At 32.1% G+C, this 17,418-nt stretch overlaps 1 protein-coding gene across 1 annotated transcript; it reads left to right on the top strand.

Moving 5' to 3' along the window:
* Positions 1 to 66: 66 nt before the first annotated feature.
* LOC123712700 (glutamate receptor ionotropic, kainate 2-like) lies at positions 67 to 17,131 on the top strand. Its single transcript, XM_045665910.1, has 16 exons — positions 67 to 168; positions 230 to 367; positions 2,173 to 2,276; positions 4,454 to 4,616; positions 5,217 to 5,431; positions 5,931 to 6,080; positions 6,923 to 7,105; positions 7,568 to 7,768; positions 8,263 to 8,490; positions 9,307 to 9,530; positions 10,016 to 10,153; positions 10,428 to 10,626; positions 12,313 to 12,544; positions 13,243 to 13,358; positions 14,049 to 14,204; positions 16,801 to 17,131. The coding sequence occupies exons 1-16, from the start codon at positions 99 to 101 to the stop codon at positions 16,996 to 16,998; spliced, it is 2,715 nt and encodes a 904-aa protein (XP_045521866.1). The 5' UTR covers positions 67 to 98; the 3' UTR covers positions 16,999 to 17,131.
* Positions 17,132 to 17,418: the final 287 nt, after the last annotated feature.

Genomic DNA, 17,418 nt, shown 5'->3' with positions numbered 1-17,418 from the left:
GCATGCGACGTCGAAATGACGTAACCTAAAATTGTCTTCCCAAAATACACCAGACGGTAAAAGCAGTCGAGCCGTGTGCTCGTTTAAACAAAAAGAGAATGATTGCGTTTATTCTTCTACTTAGTGTAACAATTTCTTATGCAGCTGAAAGCACACGATATCCAATAGGTTAGAACTGCCTATATTTATTCATAACTCTTTCATTCTCTAAGTTTGTTTACTTTTTCAGGGGCTATATTTAATAAACAAACACTGTCGACGTCAGCAAAAGCTTTCGACAATATTGTGAACTCGGGCACTACGAGGGCGTATCATGGCCGACCTATATGCCTACAGGTTGTTGACAGTTATTCTACTGCTTTAGAAGGTGAGCTTTTCAAATTTTTTTCAAGCCAAACAATGGCGTCTTCAATAAAAATACTGGTTTTTAAAACATGCCATTCTCTAAGCGCCACTCATAAAACCTACACAATTTCCATTAAAGGACTATCCTTACGAATGATAGGTGAAATTAATTAGGTAATGAAAAATATTTATTTAATTATTTTATAATTAGCTTTACTAGCATAATTTATATAAAGCAAACATAATTATACTAGAGATACACCCATAGATGGAATACAAATATTTTTGCAAGCAAGAACATGCACTGTGCAAATAGTATTATTGTAGTAAACTATACACATTTTGATAAATCGATGCAGTGAAGCTGTTAAAAAGTCATTTCCATATACTTGACATAACTATAGTAAAGTTCGTGTGTCTCTGTCTAACGAAACACAGCTTACACTAGCTACAATAATATAATAAAATTAATAAGATAAAAAAGCAAGTTTGTTCGTAGCTATTCCTTTAGTTATTAAAATATATTGTTTGTTATATTGTAAGTTCATTATAATACATGCCTTGATTGTCTCTTAGTAATAGTATATTTTAATGTGATCTTTTTGTCGCCTGTAACAGGAACGATAAGAATTGAGGTAAAGATATGTTTATAATTAACTATTACAATCTCAGAGGTCTCAAACAAATTAAAACCTTACTAAAATTTTATAGAGGACATAGATTTGTACATGTATAAGTGTAACTTGGAACCGACTTCAAAAATGCGGTTTTGGAATTTAGAATTTATTTATTTTTGAAGGCTTATTTCAGTTGTTGGTTACGCTTTTGGAAACTTCGTATACAATACCTATATATACACATGGTAGAATATTTTTTTTATAAAACGGGGCAAACGGGCAGGAGGCTCACCTGATGTTAAGTGATACCACCGCCCATGGACACAGTCAGTGCCATAGGGCTCCCGAGTTCGTTGCCGGCCTTTTAAGAATTGGTACGCTCTTTTCTTGAATGACCCTAAGTCGAATTGCTTTGGAAATACTTCAGTGTGAAGCAGGTTCCACATAGCGGTGGTGCGCGGCAAAAAATGCCTTGAAAAATGCTCAGTCGTGGAAGCGCGGACGACGGGTGGAATTTCGTATTCTGCCTCGACGTCCGATGATGAAACTCAGCTGCAGGTATTAATCCGAACAACTCCTCTGAACACTCTCCGGTCCGGAGAGGGATTGGTCGTCGAATCGTCGTCGAAAAAATAACTTATATGCTGACAATAAGCAATTATTTAGTTTGGTAGGATAATCCTAAAATTCTGTTGGCGCCCACATCCTTTATTTTGTTTTAGTTAAATAAGTCATCCATTAATTTCCAAAAACAACCGCCTGCCCTGGGAACATGTCGTTATTAATGTTTAAAGAACTTTATTTCTCATTACAAAATTATATTTTATTTACATGAGAAACATTATGTATATACGAGCGAAATACACGACCAACTTTATAGACTAGTAGATTCACTCTGACACGTATTTTAAATGCCCTTTTGAATTTGTTAAACGCGCTAATATTGCGAATTTTAAATGGTAATTGATTAAATAGTTGCACACCCTCATACCTAATTGACCTCTTCAAATAATTTGTGCGCGGCTTCGGCAAGATAAGCAAACTCACTCGACGAGTGTTGCGTGTGGTTGTGTGCAATTTCTTTATACTTAATACAGTCTTTATAATAAATTTTCTATAATATTTTATCTGATATAACACATGCTGATGTGTTGGTAGGATTCAAAAACATTCTTTAAATTTAAAATAACGTTCTTATTTCAAATTTTAGTATGCCAAAGTACATCGGACAATAGAGGCATCGTGGCACTGATCGACCCGCGGCCGACAGGCGGCGTGTGTGATACCACTTGCCTGCTATGCAACAGACTGAATGTGAGTATCCATATAAATGCAAATACGATCACGAAGCATATTGAAGCTTTTAGAGAAAGTTGCTTTTAAAAATTGCCTTACGAAATTGTAATACGTAAGTTTTGCCTTAAAAATTTGGACTTTGTAATTATAGGACACCAGGTTTTGGTAGCGTATGCATTGTCATAACAGTGCGATTGATTTTGAGGCTCATAAAAGAAATATGAATAAAAGGTATCCCTAATAGTTATAGTTCTCGCAATAAAAACAAATTAGAAAATTTATCTTGATCTCCAAAGTGGTCAAATGAGAAAGTGTTGCAACTTTAGATACCCTTTGGATCATAACCTATAATTATGTAAGGAAACATAACTAGGGCGAAATTCAAAAAAATCTAAATTCAAAATCAATTATTCATATAGGTAACACAATGTATACCTATGAACGTCACAAACAGAAATGTATATAAAATGCTTCTAATTTTTCATTTACTGCCAATTCTCAAATCAAGGGTGTAGAACGGAAGAGAAGAACTAGCAATAAACTCTCCGCCACTCTTTTTATCGCCAAATTCTAAGGTTTTTTAAGTTGTCTGGCAACAAAGAAAGTGCAATGTACACTACATTGCACTTTTCGGTCAAAATCGATGTTCCGAAAGTAGGTTAAAAGCTAACATGTCACGTACTTATTGGAAAGTTTTATAAAGTGCCATCACACTAAAGCCAGTCTTAGAAATTTTACGAAGCTTGATTTTTCTATAATTAAAAGACAAATAACTCATAAGAGCAGTGTTCAGCATGTGAAGCCATAAATTAAATTAGGGAAAAATCAATAATGTACCTATGATCTAAATATAGATATGCCATAAAAGGAAAAACTTAACAAAACTTATTTTTGTTATCCGGGAATAATTTCCTCCACCAATTTGACACCTCATCCAGATTGAATATAAAAATGCAAGTTTATACATTGACGGCCACCAATATATATGAGACAATTTATTCCATAATAGATTGTAAAAACCGCGATTTTTAGTTCTAGGGCGTGCTGCTTTCCTCTTCTCTTTTTTCGTTTGAGCGAGAGATGAATGTGCTTATAGAAACATTCCAGCCACTAGGCCAACAATGAGATATAATAATATAATTTAAAATTAATTTAGTTTGAATCATAACAGTGTTAATACGATACATACAAACCTTTGAACTTATTTCGGAGCATCACCAAATACAATTCTACCTCGTAAGCGAACATTATGAGATGGTTTGAAAAGGTTTAACGTCAGCGCCAGTCGACATTAAGTGGACTGGAGTCCTGAAATGAATTCCATAGAAGTTTGTAAAATTGTATTATATATTTATTTTAGGTGCATGTTTTCTGTACGAGTGATTGTAATAAGTACAATGTAATACTGTGTCCAATTCGCTTAAATTCAAATGAAGATTTTAAGGAATATATTCCAATACAGCTATTTGTTATTTCATAAATTTTAAATAGAAACTTGTTAGTGAAACCTTTGAATTGGTGCTGCCATGTATTGCGGTATTTTTGATTTTCGAATTACGTTCGCGTTTGCTAATAGGCTATTTGACAATATGAATAATAAAGTGTTATTGAGAGTAATCTGTATAAAACATGGCTTTAAAAAGCGCAAAATATTGAAATAATAAATGCTCATCAATTTAACAAAAAATATATAATTAAAGATGTTGATTTTTATACCTTAGTCACGTAACACTAAACGGTCACATATTAGTCGAATTAATGATGATGTACCGTGCCAGTAAATAATGTCTTCGCCTGTCTAATCTTAATACTATCGTGGTATTTAATTCGGTAATATTTTTTTAAACGTTATATACGAGTTATTCATCAATGAGAACTAAGGAGTAAAAAGCTTGACCTTGGTTACGTGCTTACTAGCTGGTACGACGCCATTATGTCTAGAGAAGAGTTTTGGCGGGTTCTTAATTTAAAATTAGTTTGAATTTTTAAAGCCAATAAAAACAAATTATAAATAACATTTAGTTCTTTTGTCTTTGAAATGGTTCTCAAAATCTTGTGAAAAAGACCATTGTCTGTATCATGAGTATCATGAGATGAAAAGTATTAAACGATTATTATTATCTGCGTTTAAAACTTCTACGCCACTAGAATATAGCTTTGAAATTGTTTATACTACAAACGTGATATATTTGCAGATATCACATTTGTCTATGGGTTGGGAGCCGGCAGACTCGCTGAAAAATGACTTGTACACGCTTATGTATCACCCACCGCCGGAACTTATATCCAAAGCCTACGCTACGCTAATTAAAAAGCTGCAGTGGGATAAATTCACATTTTTCTACGAAGACGATGGAAGTAAGTTCATTAGTTATTTTAATCATATGATATTTTAGTTTTCAACTTGCATGAAACTAAATAGCCGTACACACGTGATTTAAAATAGTTTTATTAATTATTCGTATTTGTTGTAACTGTCAGCTTTAGACAGCGCGTATGTCTATTATTTTACTTCAAATAAATACATTCAATCAGCACACTGCTCCTGTCTTCTTTCTAATATATTCATGGACCGTTGTTTCTGTTTTACATTCCAATTAAAATTGTCTGTTGTTGTCGCCGGTATGCATTTACGTTACGAAAATAATATAATAAAATCTGTTAAAACGAAATAAAACTATTTAAACACAAAGTTTCTTGTTACTTTTATGTATTTAATTAATGTTTTATATTGATCCTGCTAAAGGACTCTTAAACGCGAATTGCGGTCGACGGAATCACGATCATTGATAGCTTCTTTAAGTTCATTACATTCTGACATTCTTGTAATAACTGTACTGAAGCACAAACAACATCGGCTCTTCTGGCTTTAGGTGTTTAAAAAATTATTGAATAATTCTAAAACAGATTTATATTAACAATATATAGTATAGTTTCTATACATTGAAAAAATTCCAGGCTTCATCCGCCTCCAAGAAGTTTTAAATTCATGGCCATATAAACACGAGCAAATATTTTACATGAAACTGAACCCAGACGGTGACAACAGAGAATCGTTCAAAAGCGTATTCAAAGTGGAACATATGAGCTATCACGTAATTGATTGTGCCGTTGAGAACATACGGAAATACATGACAGAGATCATACAGGTGGAAAACTCTACCCAATATCAGGTTCATTTTATTGGATTTCTTATTCCTTTGCACGCGATTACTAACACTTTTTTTGTTTACACCACAGCGTAAATACAGTATGCATACATTTATAACAACGGACTGTGGAATCTCTATTTTACTATGAAATAGTCGATACGAGTACTATATCTTGCGAGATATAGTGACGATGTCGCTAAAGAGGCAATTCTATTTTCTTCTGCAAAATATATGAAATGTTTACGATACATTAGCCGCCTATTCCGATAAAAGTTAATCGTTGATATTGTAATACGCATACGAGAAGATAGAAATTCTGATAAAAGTGCTATTATGCATAAAAATATTGCGTAAAATCCGTATAAATGTGAGAATATTTCTGCAGAAAGCTATTTGTTGCGTCTAAATAATATAAAAATAGTTTTACTATTGCTATTTTCTGAACTGATAATACAGAAGATTTTTTAATTTTTAGAAGAATTATCAAATTTCTATTCATTATATTTGTGGCAATTTACAGAGTTTTATATTAACAAATTTAGATGCGTACACGGTCAATTTGGAGGACATACCAGATTTGATGGCGAACGTTACTACGATGCATTTAACTACGTCAAACGATATCAGATGGAAAGATATGGATATGAATACAGCTAATATATCAATAAGGGTAAGTGATTTTGAAATGTTGTATAGAATTAGATTCATTGAGTATAGAACGCTAAAAACAATTTTAAAACTAGCTAAATAAAATTTTGAGTAACTAAATTAAGATGAATGTATTGTCAAATAATTTTATTGCAACATAAAGTTCATTTCAAATTTGAAAGTGCCTCTCCAGTTGTTGAAATGCCAGTTTCACAAAACTCTTTTAAGTTGATTTCTTTGCTGTAATTTTTGTATGTTAATGTTTCGCGTTAGCTTATTTAAATATCGAAAATGAAAACGTATAAATAGTTATACGCCCTTAAAATTATGTTCTTTTTATGAACGAGATATAATTTTATATAAAATTTGCTACTAATTGAAGTTTTAAATGTACGTAGGTAATTATAGACATTTCTAATATGAAATGTATGTACTTCTAATAATTTATATCCTAGATTCAGAGTTATAACTTAGCCCAAAGTATGTTTTTTTTAATTTTAAAAGAATTATCAAATTTCCTATTCAATACATTTGTGATAATTTACAGAGTTTGAGATGCTGTATGTATCTGTACCAATTCGATTAATTCGGTAGTAAGCTGATCTTTAAAAAAAAAAACGTTAGTCACCGATCCGGTACCTTATATGCATAAGGCGAAATCTTACTAAGTTTATTATATTTAGTATAATTTTTTCATTCCCTTTTTTAGAAATTTTCACGCCTACAGTATTTGTTAAATTGTATTATAAGAAAAGAATTACAATTTACAAAGCAATTAATCAGAATAATATAAATATAGGAAAAGAAAACTTAGCTTCCAAAGAGTGTATTCCGCCTCAATGTATAAACATTGTTCGGTTTTAGCTAGAAACAGCGTTAACAGCGGATGCTCTAACCCATCTAGACAAGGCTATACGAGGAATGCTACAAGATAGAGGTTTCTACAGGGTAGATGATCCCCCAGCGTTATGTTTTATGAATAATAAAGCCGATTACGAAGGAACCGCCTGGTCGAGCGGTGACGCGCTACGAGAATCTCTTATTAAGGTACTTGAGTTTTATTTATGTTTACTATACTTAGGACGTCATGACCTCGGCTTGCTTAAGTACAGAGACTATACGGTACATTGATTGTAATAAATTCTGGACCGTTACTAAAATTTATCTATATAATGACTTATTTGTTAAATTTAGCCCTTCATCTGAGTCTTGCTCTTTCATTGATTTGTGTGTCCTAACTAAGCCACTAACGCAATATTATTGATTGTGTAAATATATTTGATAACAGACACAGTTGAACATCAAGGATATTGTGAAAATGTTCCCTGATATATTTATTGATAGTAATAGCTAAGCGATGTTACCTTTGCTTTTCCAAGTCCATACAAAGTATGGCATCAGTTGTCCGTTATAAATACATTCTTATTCAGCAATTTCATTTCATATTTAAAGAGAAATCGACTTAATAAAAATGAATGGCTTATTTGCATAATTGAAAGCTGTTTTCAGACTCCAGCGAAAGGTTTTACGGGTAACATTGAATTCGACGAAGAGGGTAAAAGAACTAACTTCGTACTACATTATTCGAAATTGAGTAACGAAAGTCAGTTTATTTATACTGGTTATTGGGACTCTAGAACGGACACGATCACTGATGAAAAAGCTGTCACGGATCGATCAGCTGCTAGGTCTTCGAAGTCTGCTATAAGGGTGAACATATATAAACATTTTATTTATAAAAACTAAGCTATATAAACAATATATATATATATATATTATATTACCTTTTTTTCGAACTAAATTGTATTTTCGGTGTACATTAATAAAAATTATTATATTTTACAATAATTCTGTTTACGATAAGCAGTAGCCAATGTTACGGTCTTCGTAGTTCGGTGGTCAAGCATATTGTGTTTTTAAAATACATAATTAAGGGAAACATTAAAAAAATCGGATTGGAAAGCTAATGTCTCATCGCTTTCTTTCCGAGTGACTGAAGTGGCGACAGACTTAAATAAACTGCCGTAAAGGTAAACCGTATAATCATAATAATATTTTCATTGAAACCTATGTATGGTTGTTTATTCGCAGCAAGTGAGACAATGCCACTGGTCACATTATCTTTAAGCGTTGTTACGTAAATCTGTATGGAAAGCGCTTTGTTTTAAAGCTTGAAAGTCATTTGTTAATAGTATTATTTTTAGGTTGTATCAAGAAAGGGCAAACCATATTTCGATATAGACGATTCAAACGGTACTGTTGTGTTTCGCGGCTATGCTGTGGACCTTGTTGATGCTATATTTAACGTCATACGGACAAAATACAAAGAGGATATGAAGTATGAGTTTTACCGAGTGGCTGATGATAATTATGGTAATAGAGTTCCCGGAACTAAGAAATGGGATGGCATTGTAGGCGATCTATTGGACCATGTATGATATTTTTGTCTTTCTCCTCTTATTAAATACAAATAATAAATAAATTTTATATTTACCTACCTGACTTCTTGACGTGTCTGTCTTACACTGACCTCGTGATATTTTGAATTGGTCTTAAGACAATAATGCAGATGTGTGACAAGAGCTGGGGCTGCGAGTATCGAACCACACAAGGCAACTATTGCTGGCTATGCCACGAGGTCGTACTAACTTCAGGGATGCAATAGTTACACGTGTATTGCATACACTTAATAATGTTGCGGTTAAGAAACTAATAATATTATAATATTCAGTTTAATACTAACCGAATACACAAGAGGTGCGTTGGTCTAGTGGCTTCAGCGTGGGACTCTCCTCCCTGAGTTCGAAAGTTCGGTCCCCGGCTGTGCATCAATAGACTTTCTGCCTGTTATGTGCGCATCTAAAAATCGCTCGTACCGTCAAGAAAAACATCGTCAGGAAACTGGCATGTCGCAAATGCAATGTGTCAGACAGAAGGTTTAACTACTTGTCTTCGAAATTAAAATTATCAAAGAAATGATTAGACGACGATTAGAGATTATTATTATTATTGAGCTTTAGGTTACTTTTTTTTCATTTCTATCAAATTAGTGTTACGTTGCAGTAATGGTAGAAAAAAGGTAAAAAAAACCATTTCATACCGTATGAAGAGAAATTGTTCCAAGCTTGTTTAAATGATAATTGTCAAGTATCGATCGTTTTAATTTATTATGTTAAGCTTGATTTGTTGATTATACAAAGCATATATTACGAACCATAGGTACAATTAAATTAGTGTTGTTGTTTCAGAATGCTGAATTAGCTGTGTGTGACTTTACGATAACAGCCGATCGTAATTCGGCTGTAGATTTTTCAATACCATTCATGTCTTTGGGTATCAGCATGTTGATAAAGGAGTCAGAACCAGAAGCACCAGATATGTTCTCGTTCATAAAACCTTTGTCTTTAGATGTGTGGCTCTATTTGGGAACGACGTACATCATTGTCTCATTTGTACTGCTGCTCTGTGCACGGTGCGTTGTCTGTGGTTTATATTTATTGAGTATATAGCACATTTGTCTTTTTTTAAATACGTATCTTGCCATCTTGGCATGTTTGATAAATGGTATTAATTAAACATAAAAATACTGAGAGTACTGAACTGAAAAATATATGAAATTAGTCTTTTGTACATTCCAAAAGAAAGTATGACTATTATCCTTATATTACAGGTAAAAATAAATAAAAAATAATAATAAAATAATAATACACATAAAAGTTTATATGTTTAAGTATATTAAAGTGTGACAGGGTTTTTTTGTCTATTATATGTAAATGTGTACCTTTTTAAATGTATTAATATTTTTTATTAAATATGTAAAAAATTAAATACTATAGTTCATGTGAGGTATTACTTAATATACGATTTATTTAGTTTATTCTTGTGATGTTATTGAACTCCTTTAACAGCGATGGATAATTCTTTTGCGGTTTAAGTACATTACATAACTATTTTTAGAATGAGTCAAGGGGATTGGGTGAATCCTCATCCGTGTAACCAAAACCCGGAAAACTTACAAAACATATGGAGTCTATACAATTGTATGTGGCTGACTATGGGTTCCATTATGACACAGGGATGCGATATATTACCAAGGTGAAAATATAGCAATTACTAATTAAACGTCATTCAAGATTTACCAAAATATCTAATTTATTAGCTTAGATTTATATATAGAGTAAATATGAATTCTTAAAAAGAAATCAATATTTGTCCAGAATTATACCATATTTGGTATAATTCTGAAAATAACCAATATTTGTTAAGAAGAAGCGTAGTAAAAACTTCTCGTTGTTACGTAATAATGTAAACTCTATCTCATACCTTTTGTGTTGGTTACCAAAGCTGATATAAGAGATGTTATCTACAGGGCGGCTGGTTCGCGTTGGGTAACTGGAATGTGGTGGTTTTTCGCTTTAATCGTTACAGCATCGTACACCGCCAATATGTCTACGTTTCTTAGAAATAATCGGCGTAACACAGAAATAACGGACGTTAAAGATCTCGCCGAACAAAGTAAAATCTCGTACGGTGCGGTCACAAATGCTTCTACGTTTAAGTTCTTTGAGGTAAGTTTATCAAATATATATGTAAAATGTTCATGCTCTGCAATAAATTTAATTTTTTGTCTAAAGCCTTTAATGTTTTTCATAGAAATTTAGCTAGATACTAATACCCATATAACTGTATATACAGATAATACTCAATTGTACTTAAAGTAATCGTCATTCTCTTTAGTTTTCTTTGCAAATAAAGGGACGCAATAATACATTGTTTACAAATATTATGTAATGTAATTTTTTTAGAAAATATTTTTGTATTTATTGATTATTCTTACATTTTTGGTAATATATAATAAATCATGCTAAGCTTGCTATGCTTAATAATTTTGTCATTATCTGGGGAAAAGATTATGATACTTATGAAACTTTATGTTGCTATTTCACAATCGTTAACATTATAGTATAATAAAAACGAGATTGCGAGTTCGATTTAGCATAATTGTTATTTGGATTTCTGTTTTTCTTGAGTGCAATAGATATAATCTTAGAAATTCAGCCGTAATTATAAAACAAATAATACGAAACGTTGTTGTGAGTGCGCCGAAGTCTCTCTGGTGACTATTTTAACCATGCACTAGCATACATTTGGGTTCAAACTTGGTGTCAAAGTGACAATTGTTGCCATTTGGAGCAGTTTCTCTTAATTCTAGAGATTTCAACAAAAATCTTATCCTATATTAATGACTTTGAAATTAAATTTTCCGATACTTTTATAGCATACCTGTACGGGTAATAAAAGGAAGTCTTTTGTTAACATGGCTTTTACTCATTAAGTTTATAATAATAATACATAGCTTCAATCCGTTTAAAAAGTGTTTTCTTAACATTTTATAATTAATTCAAAGAAACAAAAAAAAGGAATTCAAAGTAACTTTATTAATGACAGTTCTTTGCAATTGTTTTGTTCTAATTTGACAATGAAGTCGCGCGCGTAAGAAAATATATTTAAAGACTTGCTCAATAAATTTATACCCATTTATCCTCCGTGGCCTTGTGTGTGTCAATTTTAATAGTGAAAGAAAATATTTTGTTTAAAAATGGAATGAAACGTAAACGAGTGAGAAATAATGCAAGTGCTATGAAAGATTGTCTCGACTTAATGACTCCGTAACAGCTCAAAAGAGACAATCCAGACAGACTCTAGAGACAATTACATGTATATTTCATAGTGGTGGAGCAATGTCCCTGTGTGTTCTGGTTTTATGTCGACCTTAAGGCACTCAGTCGTTTACGAGTATCGGTTAGTAATACGCTGTTAATTCAATAAATTGAGCTTGTTTCTACATTTTTTTGTAACTAAAGCTAATTTATTTGTAAATAGAAACCTTATTACTCTGAAGGTGTAATAAAATAGAGACAAAGGCGTTTACACGAACTTTACGATAGTTTCTAAGTATTCGTATACATCAATACGATAATATTATTTTCGACAGCTTGAAAGTAGGTACTTAGGCAAACGTATTCTATTGGCACGATGCTTCGTACGATGCGGACTTCCGTTAAGCGAATATGGAACGCTTCGTAAGTATCGCGTATTTCATTTCTATTACGTTAGACTATTTGCGTGTTAGCCACGCTTCAAATCAGTACTGACTATCAATCAGGTAAAACTTATTAATTATAAATAAGGGGGAAAATCACGTGATGAAACAGTTGGTTCCTTAAAGAAATTTTTTAATTTTTTATTTACAGACATCAAATGATACGGTCTATAAAAAACTCTGGTCAAACATGCAAGCGGCAAAACCGACAGTCTTTACTCATTCAAACGAAGAGGGCCTACTTCGCGTGTTACGAAGCAAAGGGAAATATGCTTTCTTTATGGAGTCCACCGCTATAGAATATTATCTGCAAAGATATTGCGACCTGAAAATGGTTGGTAATAAATTGGACTCGAAAGATTATGGGATCGCTATGCCGAAAAGTAAGTATTTTTATGTTATGTTTGTCAAACAACTGCCACAAGGTATTAACGCAAACCTATAATATAAAAACAATTGAAAAACAAAACATTGTACACCACAACACAAATTATCCTGCCGTTTTGTGTAACATAAAACATGTACCACATAAAGGAACGTGTGGACTTTTGTAAAAAAAAAGTATTTTATTTTATTTTTGTTAAGTGTATTTTAATTTATACAAAGGCTTTCGAAATATTACTACATACTTTAGTATCTGTAAGTGGGCTTGATAGATTCAAGAGGGTTACATATTCGATATGAATACTATTTTATTTTTAGGTCAGAGTGCCAAATATATTTACCCAAACTAAGCGCTGGGCATCAAAACTTGTTTTAGTACAAACGACTCTGTTTTTCACAGGGGTCTATTAAACTCCCTAAATCTATAGAAAAGCTGATACACACGAAGTCGTCTTCATATTAGATTATAAACAACTATTAGAGGGACCATTTTTGCATATATAGATAATCTTGAGAGGTCAAGACTTTTTATTTTTTCAGAAATGTAATGTAATTTATTAATTGTAGGGAATTGTATTGGGACGTATAAATATTTTTAAACTTAGGTTTAACGCAGAGGATAAGCGTGTAGCAATTTTCGATAGCTACAATATATGCCATGGTTAATTTGTTTACTAATAGAGTTTTCGTATCGTAGATTCTCCATACAAAAGCTACATTGACAGCGCGATATTGGCTTTGCAAGAATCAGGAGAGTTATTAGCACTCAAGAAAAAGTGGTGGGAGGAAGAGGACAACGTTTCTCATTGCGAAGTAATAATTTACAAATATTGTACTGGGTCTATTAAAATTATTGGATTTATCCAAGATAGAACGAGAAATGTTCAAATAAGTCTATAAAAGTTATACAGTTGCTTTACACCTAAAAACAAAGGAACATTAAAGTTATCCGTCTCCAAACGGTATAAAAAATATATTTGATGGCCTTTTTGGGGCTTTCTGTACACCCCAGAGATGCCTACATTGAAATCCCAATTCCTTAAGGTCATTTAAGCTGTATGTTGTAATAAAATTAAAATATAATTTATTCATGTACGTAACTACATGAACGTCAAAGAAATAATTCTAAAATAACCTACCATTTCTCTACGTTCCTACGTACGAGAAGAACTGAAAAAACTCTTATAGTGTTTTAAATCGCTAAGCTTTATTTTATGCAATGTTTGTAAGCTGCAATCATTACATGCTTCTCATCTCATATTAAATAAGTTTATTATTTTTAATAATTAAATAAATAAGAATCGAACGTTTCTATCAGCAAGGTAAGTGCATGCTCCTACACGGAGTAGGAGCATGCACTTACATTTCTGAGGAAAAATCACCCGATATGTATGCCCAGACATTATTACGGATACCTACCTTAGAAACCTTCCCTAATTTCCGGCCTAAGTTTGTTTGGATGCAATTATTTGAAAAAACATATTTACGGGACTTTTTTTACAGAAAAATACAGATTCAGATGAGACAGACAGCGGTTCACTGCAAATGAAGAACACAAGTGGTATTTTCCTCGTGCTTGCTGTTGGTGGGGTCATTGGAGTGATTGTTGCCATTATAGACTTCTTGTTACATGCCCGAAAAATTTGCGTTAAAGAAAAGGTTAGTTTACCGTTTTAATTTTTTGAATTGCTATTAAAAGGAGACCTGTAATCTAATGTCGTGAACATTTTTTTTATATTATGGCAATAGTTTTAACTTTATGCCAGTTTCAAGTAAAAGTCGTGAATATTTGTTTCTCTTATACAGTAAGCAGCGTAAGTTTGAATCAAAGATTATTCACAAAGTATTACTCAAATGCCGAGGTGCGCGGCTTTGAAACCTCAAGGCGGGTGCTTCATCCCCTAGCTATTACTCAGTAGAAGTTGGTAGAAGTAATAATTTGCGCCCACCAAAATATAAACATTCGGAACACTAAACGAACGAACGAACGAAACGAACTATTTGACGGCGTGAGACTGTTATAGAAGGCTGATTAAAGAAAAATTATCGAGTAAAGACATTATTATGAGAAAAAAAATTGGGCCATAGATTTGACACCGATTGCAAATAATTTAACTTTGACATTATTTTATGTCCTTAATAAGACATTGTAAAAATTGATATGGCATTTGCATGCCTATTTATATATATTGTGCGGATAAAAAAGAGTCAATACTTAGGTCTAACTATGAATCAAAAACCTATTGGATTTGACATACGGGAGTGTTATTTCCCGCCAAGATAACTCTGGATGATCCCAAAGACACGATAAATTCACAATGTTTTCGCAAGTATCAATTGCATACATAAAATAGAATCCCTTGGTGCACAGCTGTAATTTGAGCTCACGACCTCACAGTTGAAATGGTCACGCTCCAGCTTCTAGTCTAAATCTAGACGACTACCTACGATACTCCCAAATTAAATTCTGTGTATAATTTTGCAAACACGACAATTAAAGGCAGTCGAGGTAACTGTGAATGCAATTCAAATAGCAAGGAGTAACTTTGAATTATTAATAAAGTGAGGTAATTAAACTGTCCCACAAAGTTGGACTACACTGATATTTAAATAATACATTTCCTTGGCAAATTTCCATTTGGAAAACCTACTTTTCCTCTTAAAAAAAATATGACCTAAGCATTTTGCTGCATCTTTGTGCTATTTTTTATTTTGTTAAAATGCCGATTGTGTTCGAGGCAAGGTCAGGCAGCTCTTTTGTGATTAAACTATTCAAATGTAAGGTTATATTTCTATTTGAATTTTTAATGTAAGATTTATTTTTAAAACTAGTACGGTAGCGATAATATGCTATTTGACTTTAAAAATCATAGTATTGTCTTTTGTTAAAATACCTTTTACACATTAAGGAAAACACTTTTTGAACGGATTAAAGCTATGTATTATTATTAAAACTTATAATTATTTACATAAATCTAAATTTTAATTTTTTTTAAACCATTTCAAATTTATTAGTCGCTATAGAACTGACGCTTTTTTAAAACCATGTTTTATACAGATTACCTTCAACAACACTTTATTTTATTACTGTCAAATAGTCTAATCTAGCCAAAACCTTCTTCAAATTATTCATCTACATTATTGCAATAGTTACGATGTATATTAAATATTTTCGAGACAAGCGATGCGCCTCTTCTAATTCAAAAATCGGTCAATAATATAAGTCGACAATTTGAAAGCTTACAATGAATAACGATCCTTTAATTTGTACCTATAATTGAAGCGATTGTGATTCACAATTCAATCACGTGACATTTGACAATAATTGTTATAAACATTTCAAATGAGCTTTGACAGGGTTGATGTTGCAAATACCACTACCGCTAATAAGATAATTTATTCTAGCATACAATAACAGGAAATTAGGAGTGTAAAAATATGGGTATAGGTTAATTTAATTTATTTTTAAAATTAAATATTGGTACGTCTAAGTTGGATAGCGCCTCGTCGGACCGGTATTGTGGTTTTTAAGCGTTCTGGTTATATGTATATACCACACACATAAATACAAAACAAAATACTGAATAAGGGGCTCGCCAAAACTATAAACTGACTTTATTTTTTGCTGTTCACCGGATATGTTTACGCTCGACCAGGAATTCACACGTAGGATTGAAAATGTATATGGATCACTACGGCGCGGGCGGAGTGTGTAATACAGTAGGAAGAGAAAATAAATTAACCAGAACAAAATTAACTTAACCAGTTATAACTACACGAAAATATATAATATATAACAATTTAAATCAATGTTTTGAATGCAGTATATATAACAAATAATTAATCTCTTCCTATGAATCGATTCGTTTATATTTATAATTAGACATAGACATAACATTTATTACTAACAAAACACACACAGAAACACATAAAATACCATTAATAAAAATAAATAACAAAGAATAATAATATAGAGATTACAATTTTTTTAAAGAAAAAGGTTTAATTGTGTAATGCGTGTGTGCTGTGGTTGTAATTGACCCTGGCTCAGCATTATTCTGAGGAGCAGAGTTCTTCCACAGCTCTGGTCATTCTGCCAGATACCACAGCAGCTAGTTTGCGCCTCAGTCGCAAAAAACAAATAAGAATCTAATTACATTGTTTTTGTGTGTTAGTGTGTACAACAGGATTACGGTTCCGTTAGTTAGTAAATATATAAATCAAAATGAAATTTAGCGACGACTTTATCTTCCAGATAACATATAAAGAAGCACTTATAAGTGAGTGGCGCGTGTCTTTGAACCCACGGGAACTGCATAAGCCAGCCGCTCCGCTACGCTCTGCTGCGCCTTCCACCGCTACCCCGTCACCACTGCGTGACCGTTCACGGTCTCGCGCAGTCTCTGTACTCCGAGCTGCTACATCGTTTATCAATTTCGATGAAATTTACTAAATTTATTAAAGGTATCCTTTAATTTTCATTATAAACAATTTTATTAATTAAAACGAGATTAATAACAGATAGAAACTAATAAACGAGATGGAATATAAGTGCTTATTAACATCATATTAACCAATTTCAATTAATTACAACAAAACAAATTTAAAATTTAATACGATATATTTGTGTAATTAAGTAAAAAGTTAAGTTAAGTAAAAAGGAAATAATGTTTTCTTTAAATTGGCTTCAAAATTAAAGTTAATAATGTATTTATAACATGTTTTTAATATAAAGTTACGCAAACGTAAAATAACAAATGTTCGGTAGAATATTTAAATATATTATTGCTTTGTCTCATTTAACAATAAATAAAAATGTGTGTACACACTTAAGTAGTAAAACTTTTGAATATAAATAATACAATTATTTATT

This window comes from Pieris brassicae, chromosome 8, assembly GCF_905147105.1.
Source record: "Pieris brassicae chromosome 8, ilPieBrab1.1, whole genome shotgun sequence".
NCBI lineage: Eukaryota > Metazoa > Arthropoda > Insecta > Lepidoptera > Pieridae > Pieris > Pieris brassicae.
The sequence above is the reverse complement of the archived record's forward strand: the minus strand, read 5'-3'. Positions and strand labels throughout refer to the sequence as shown.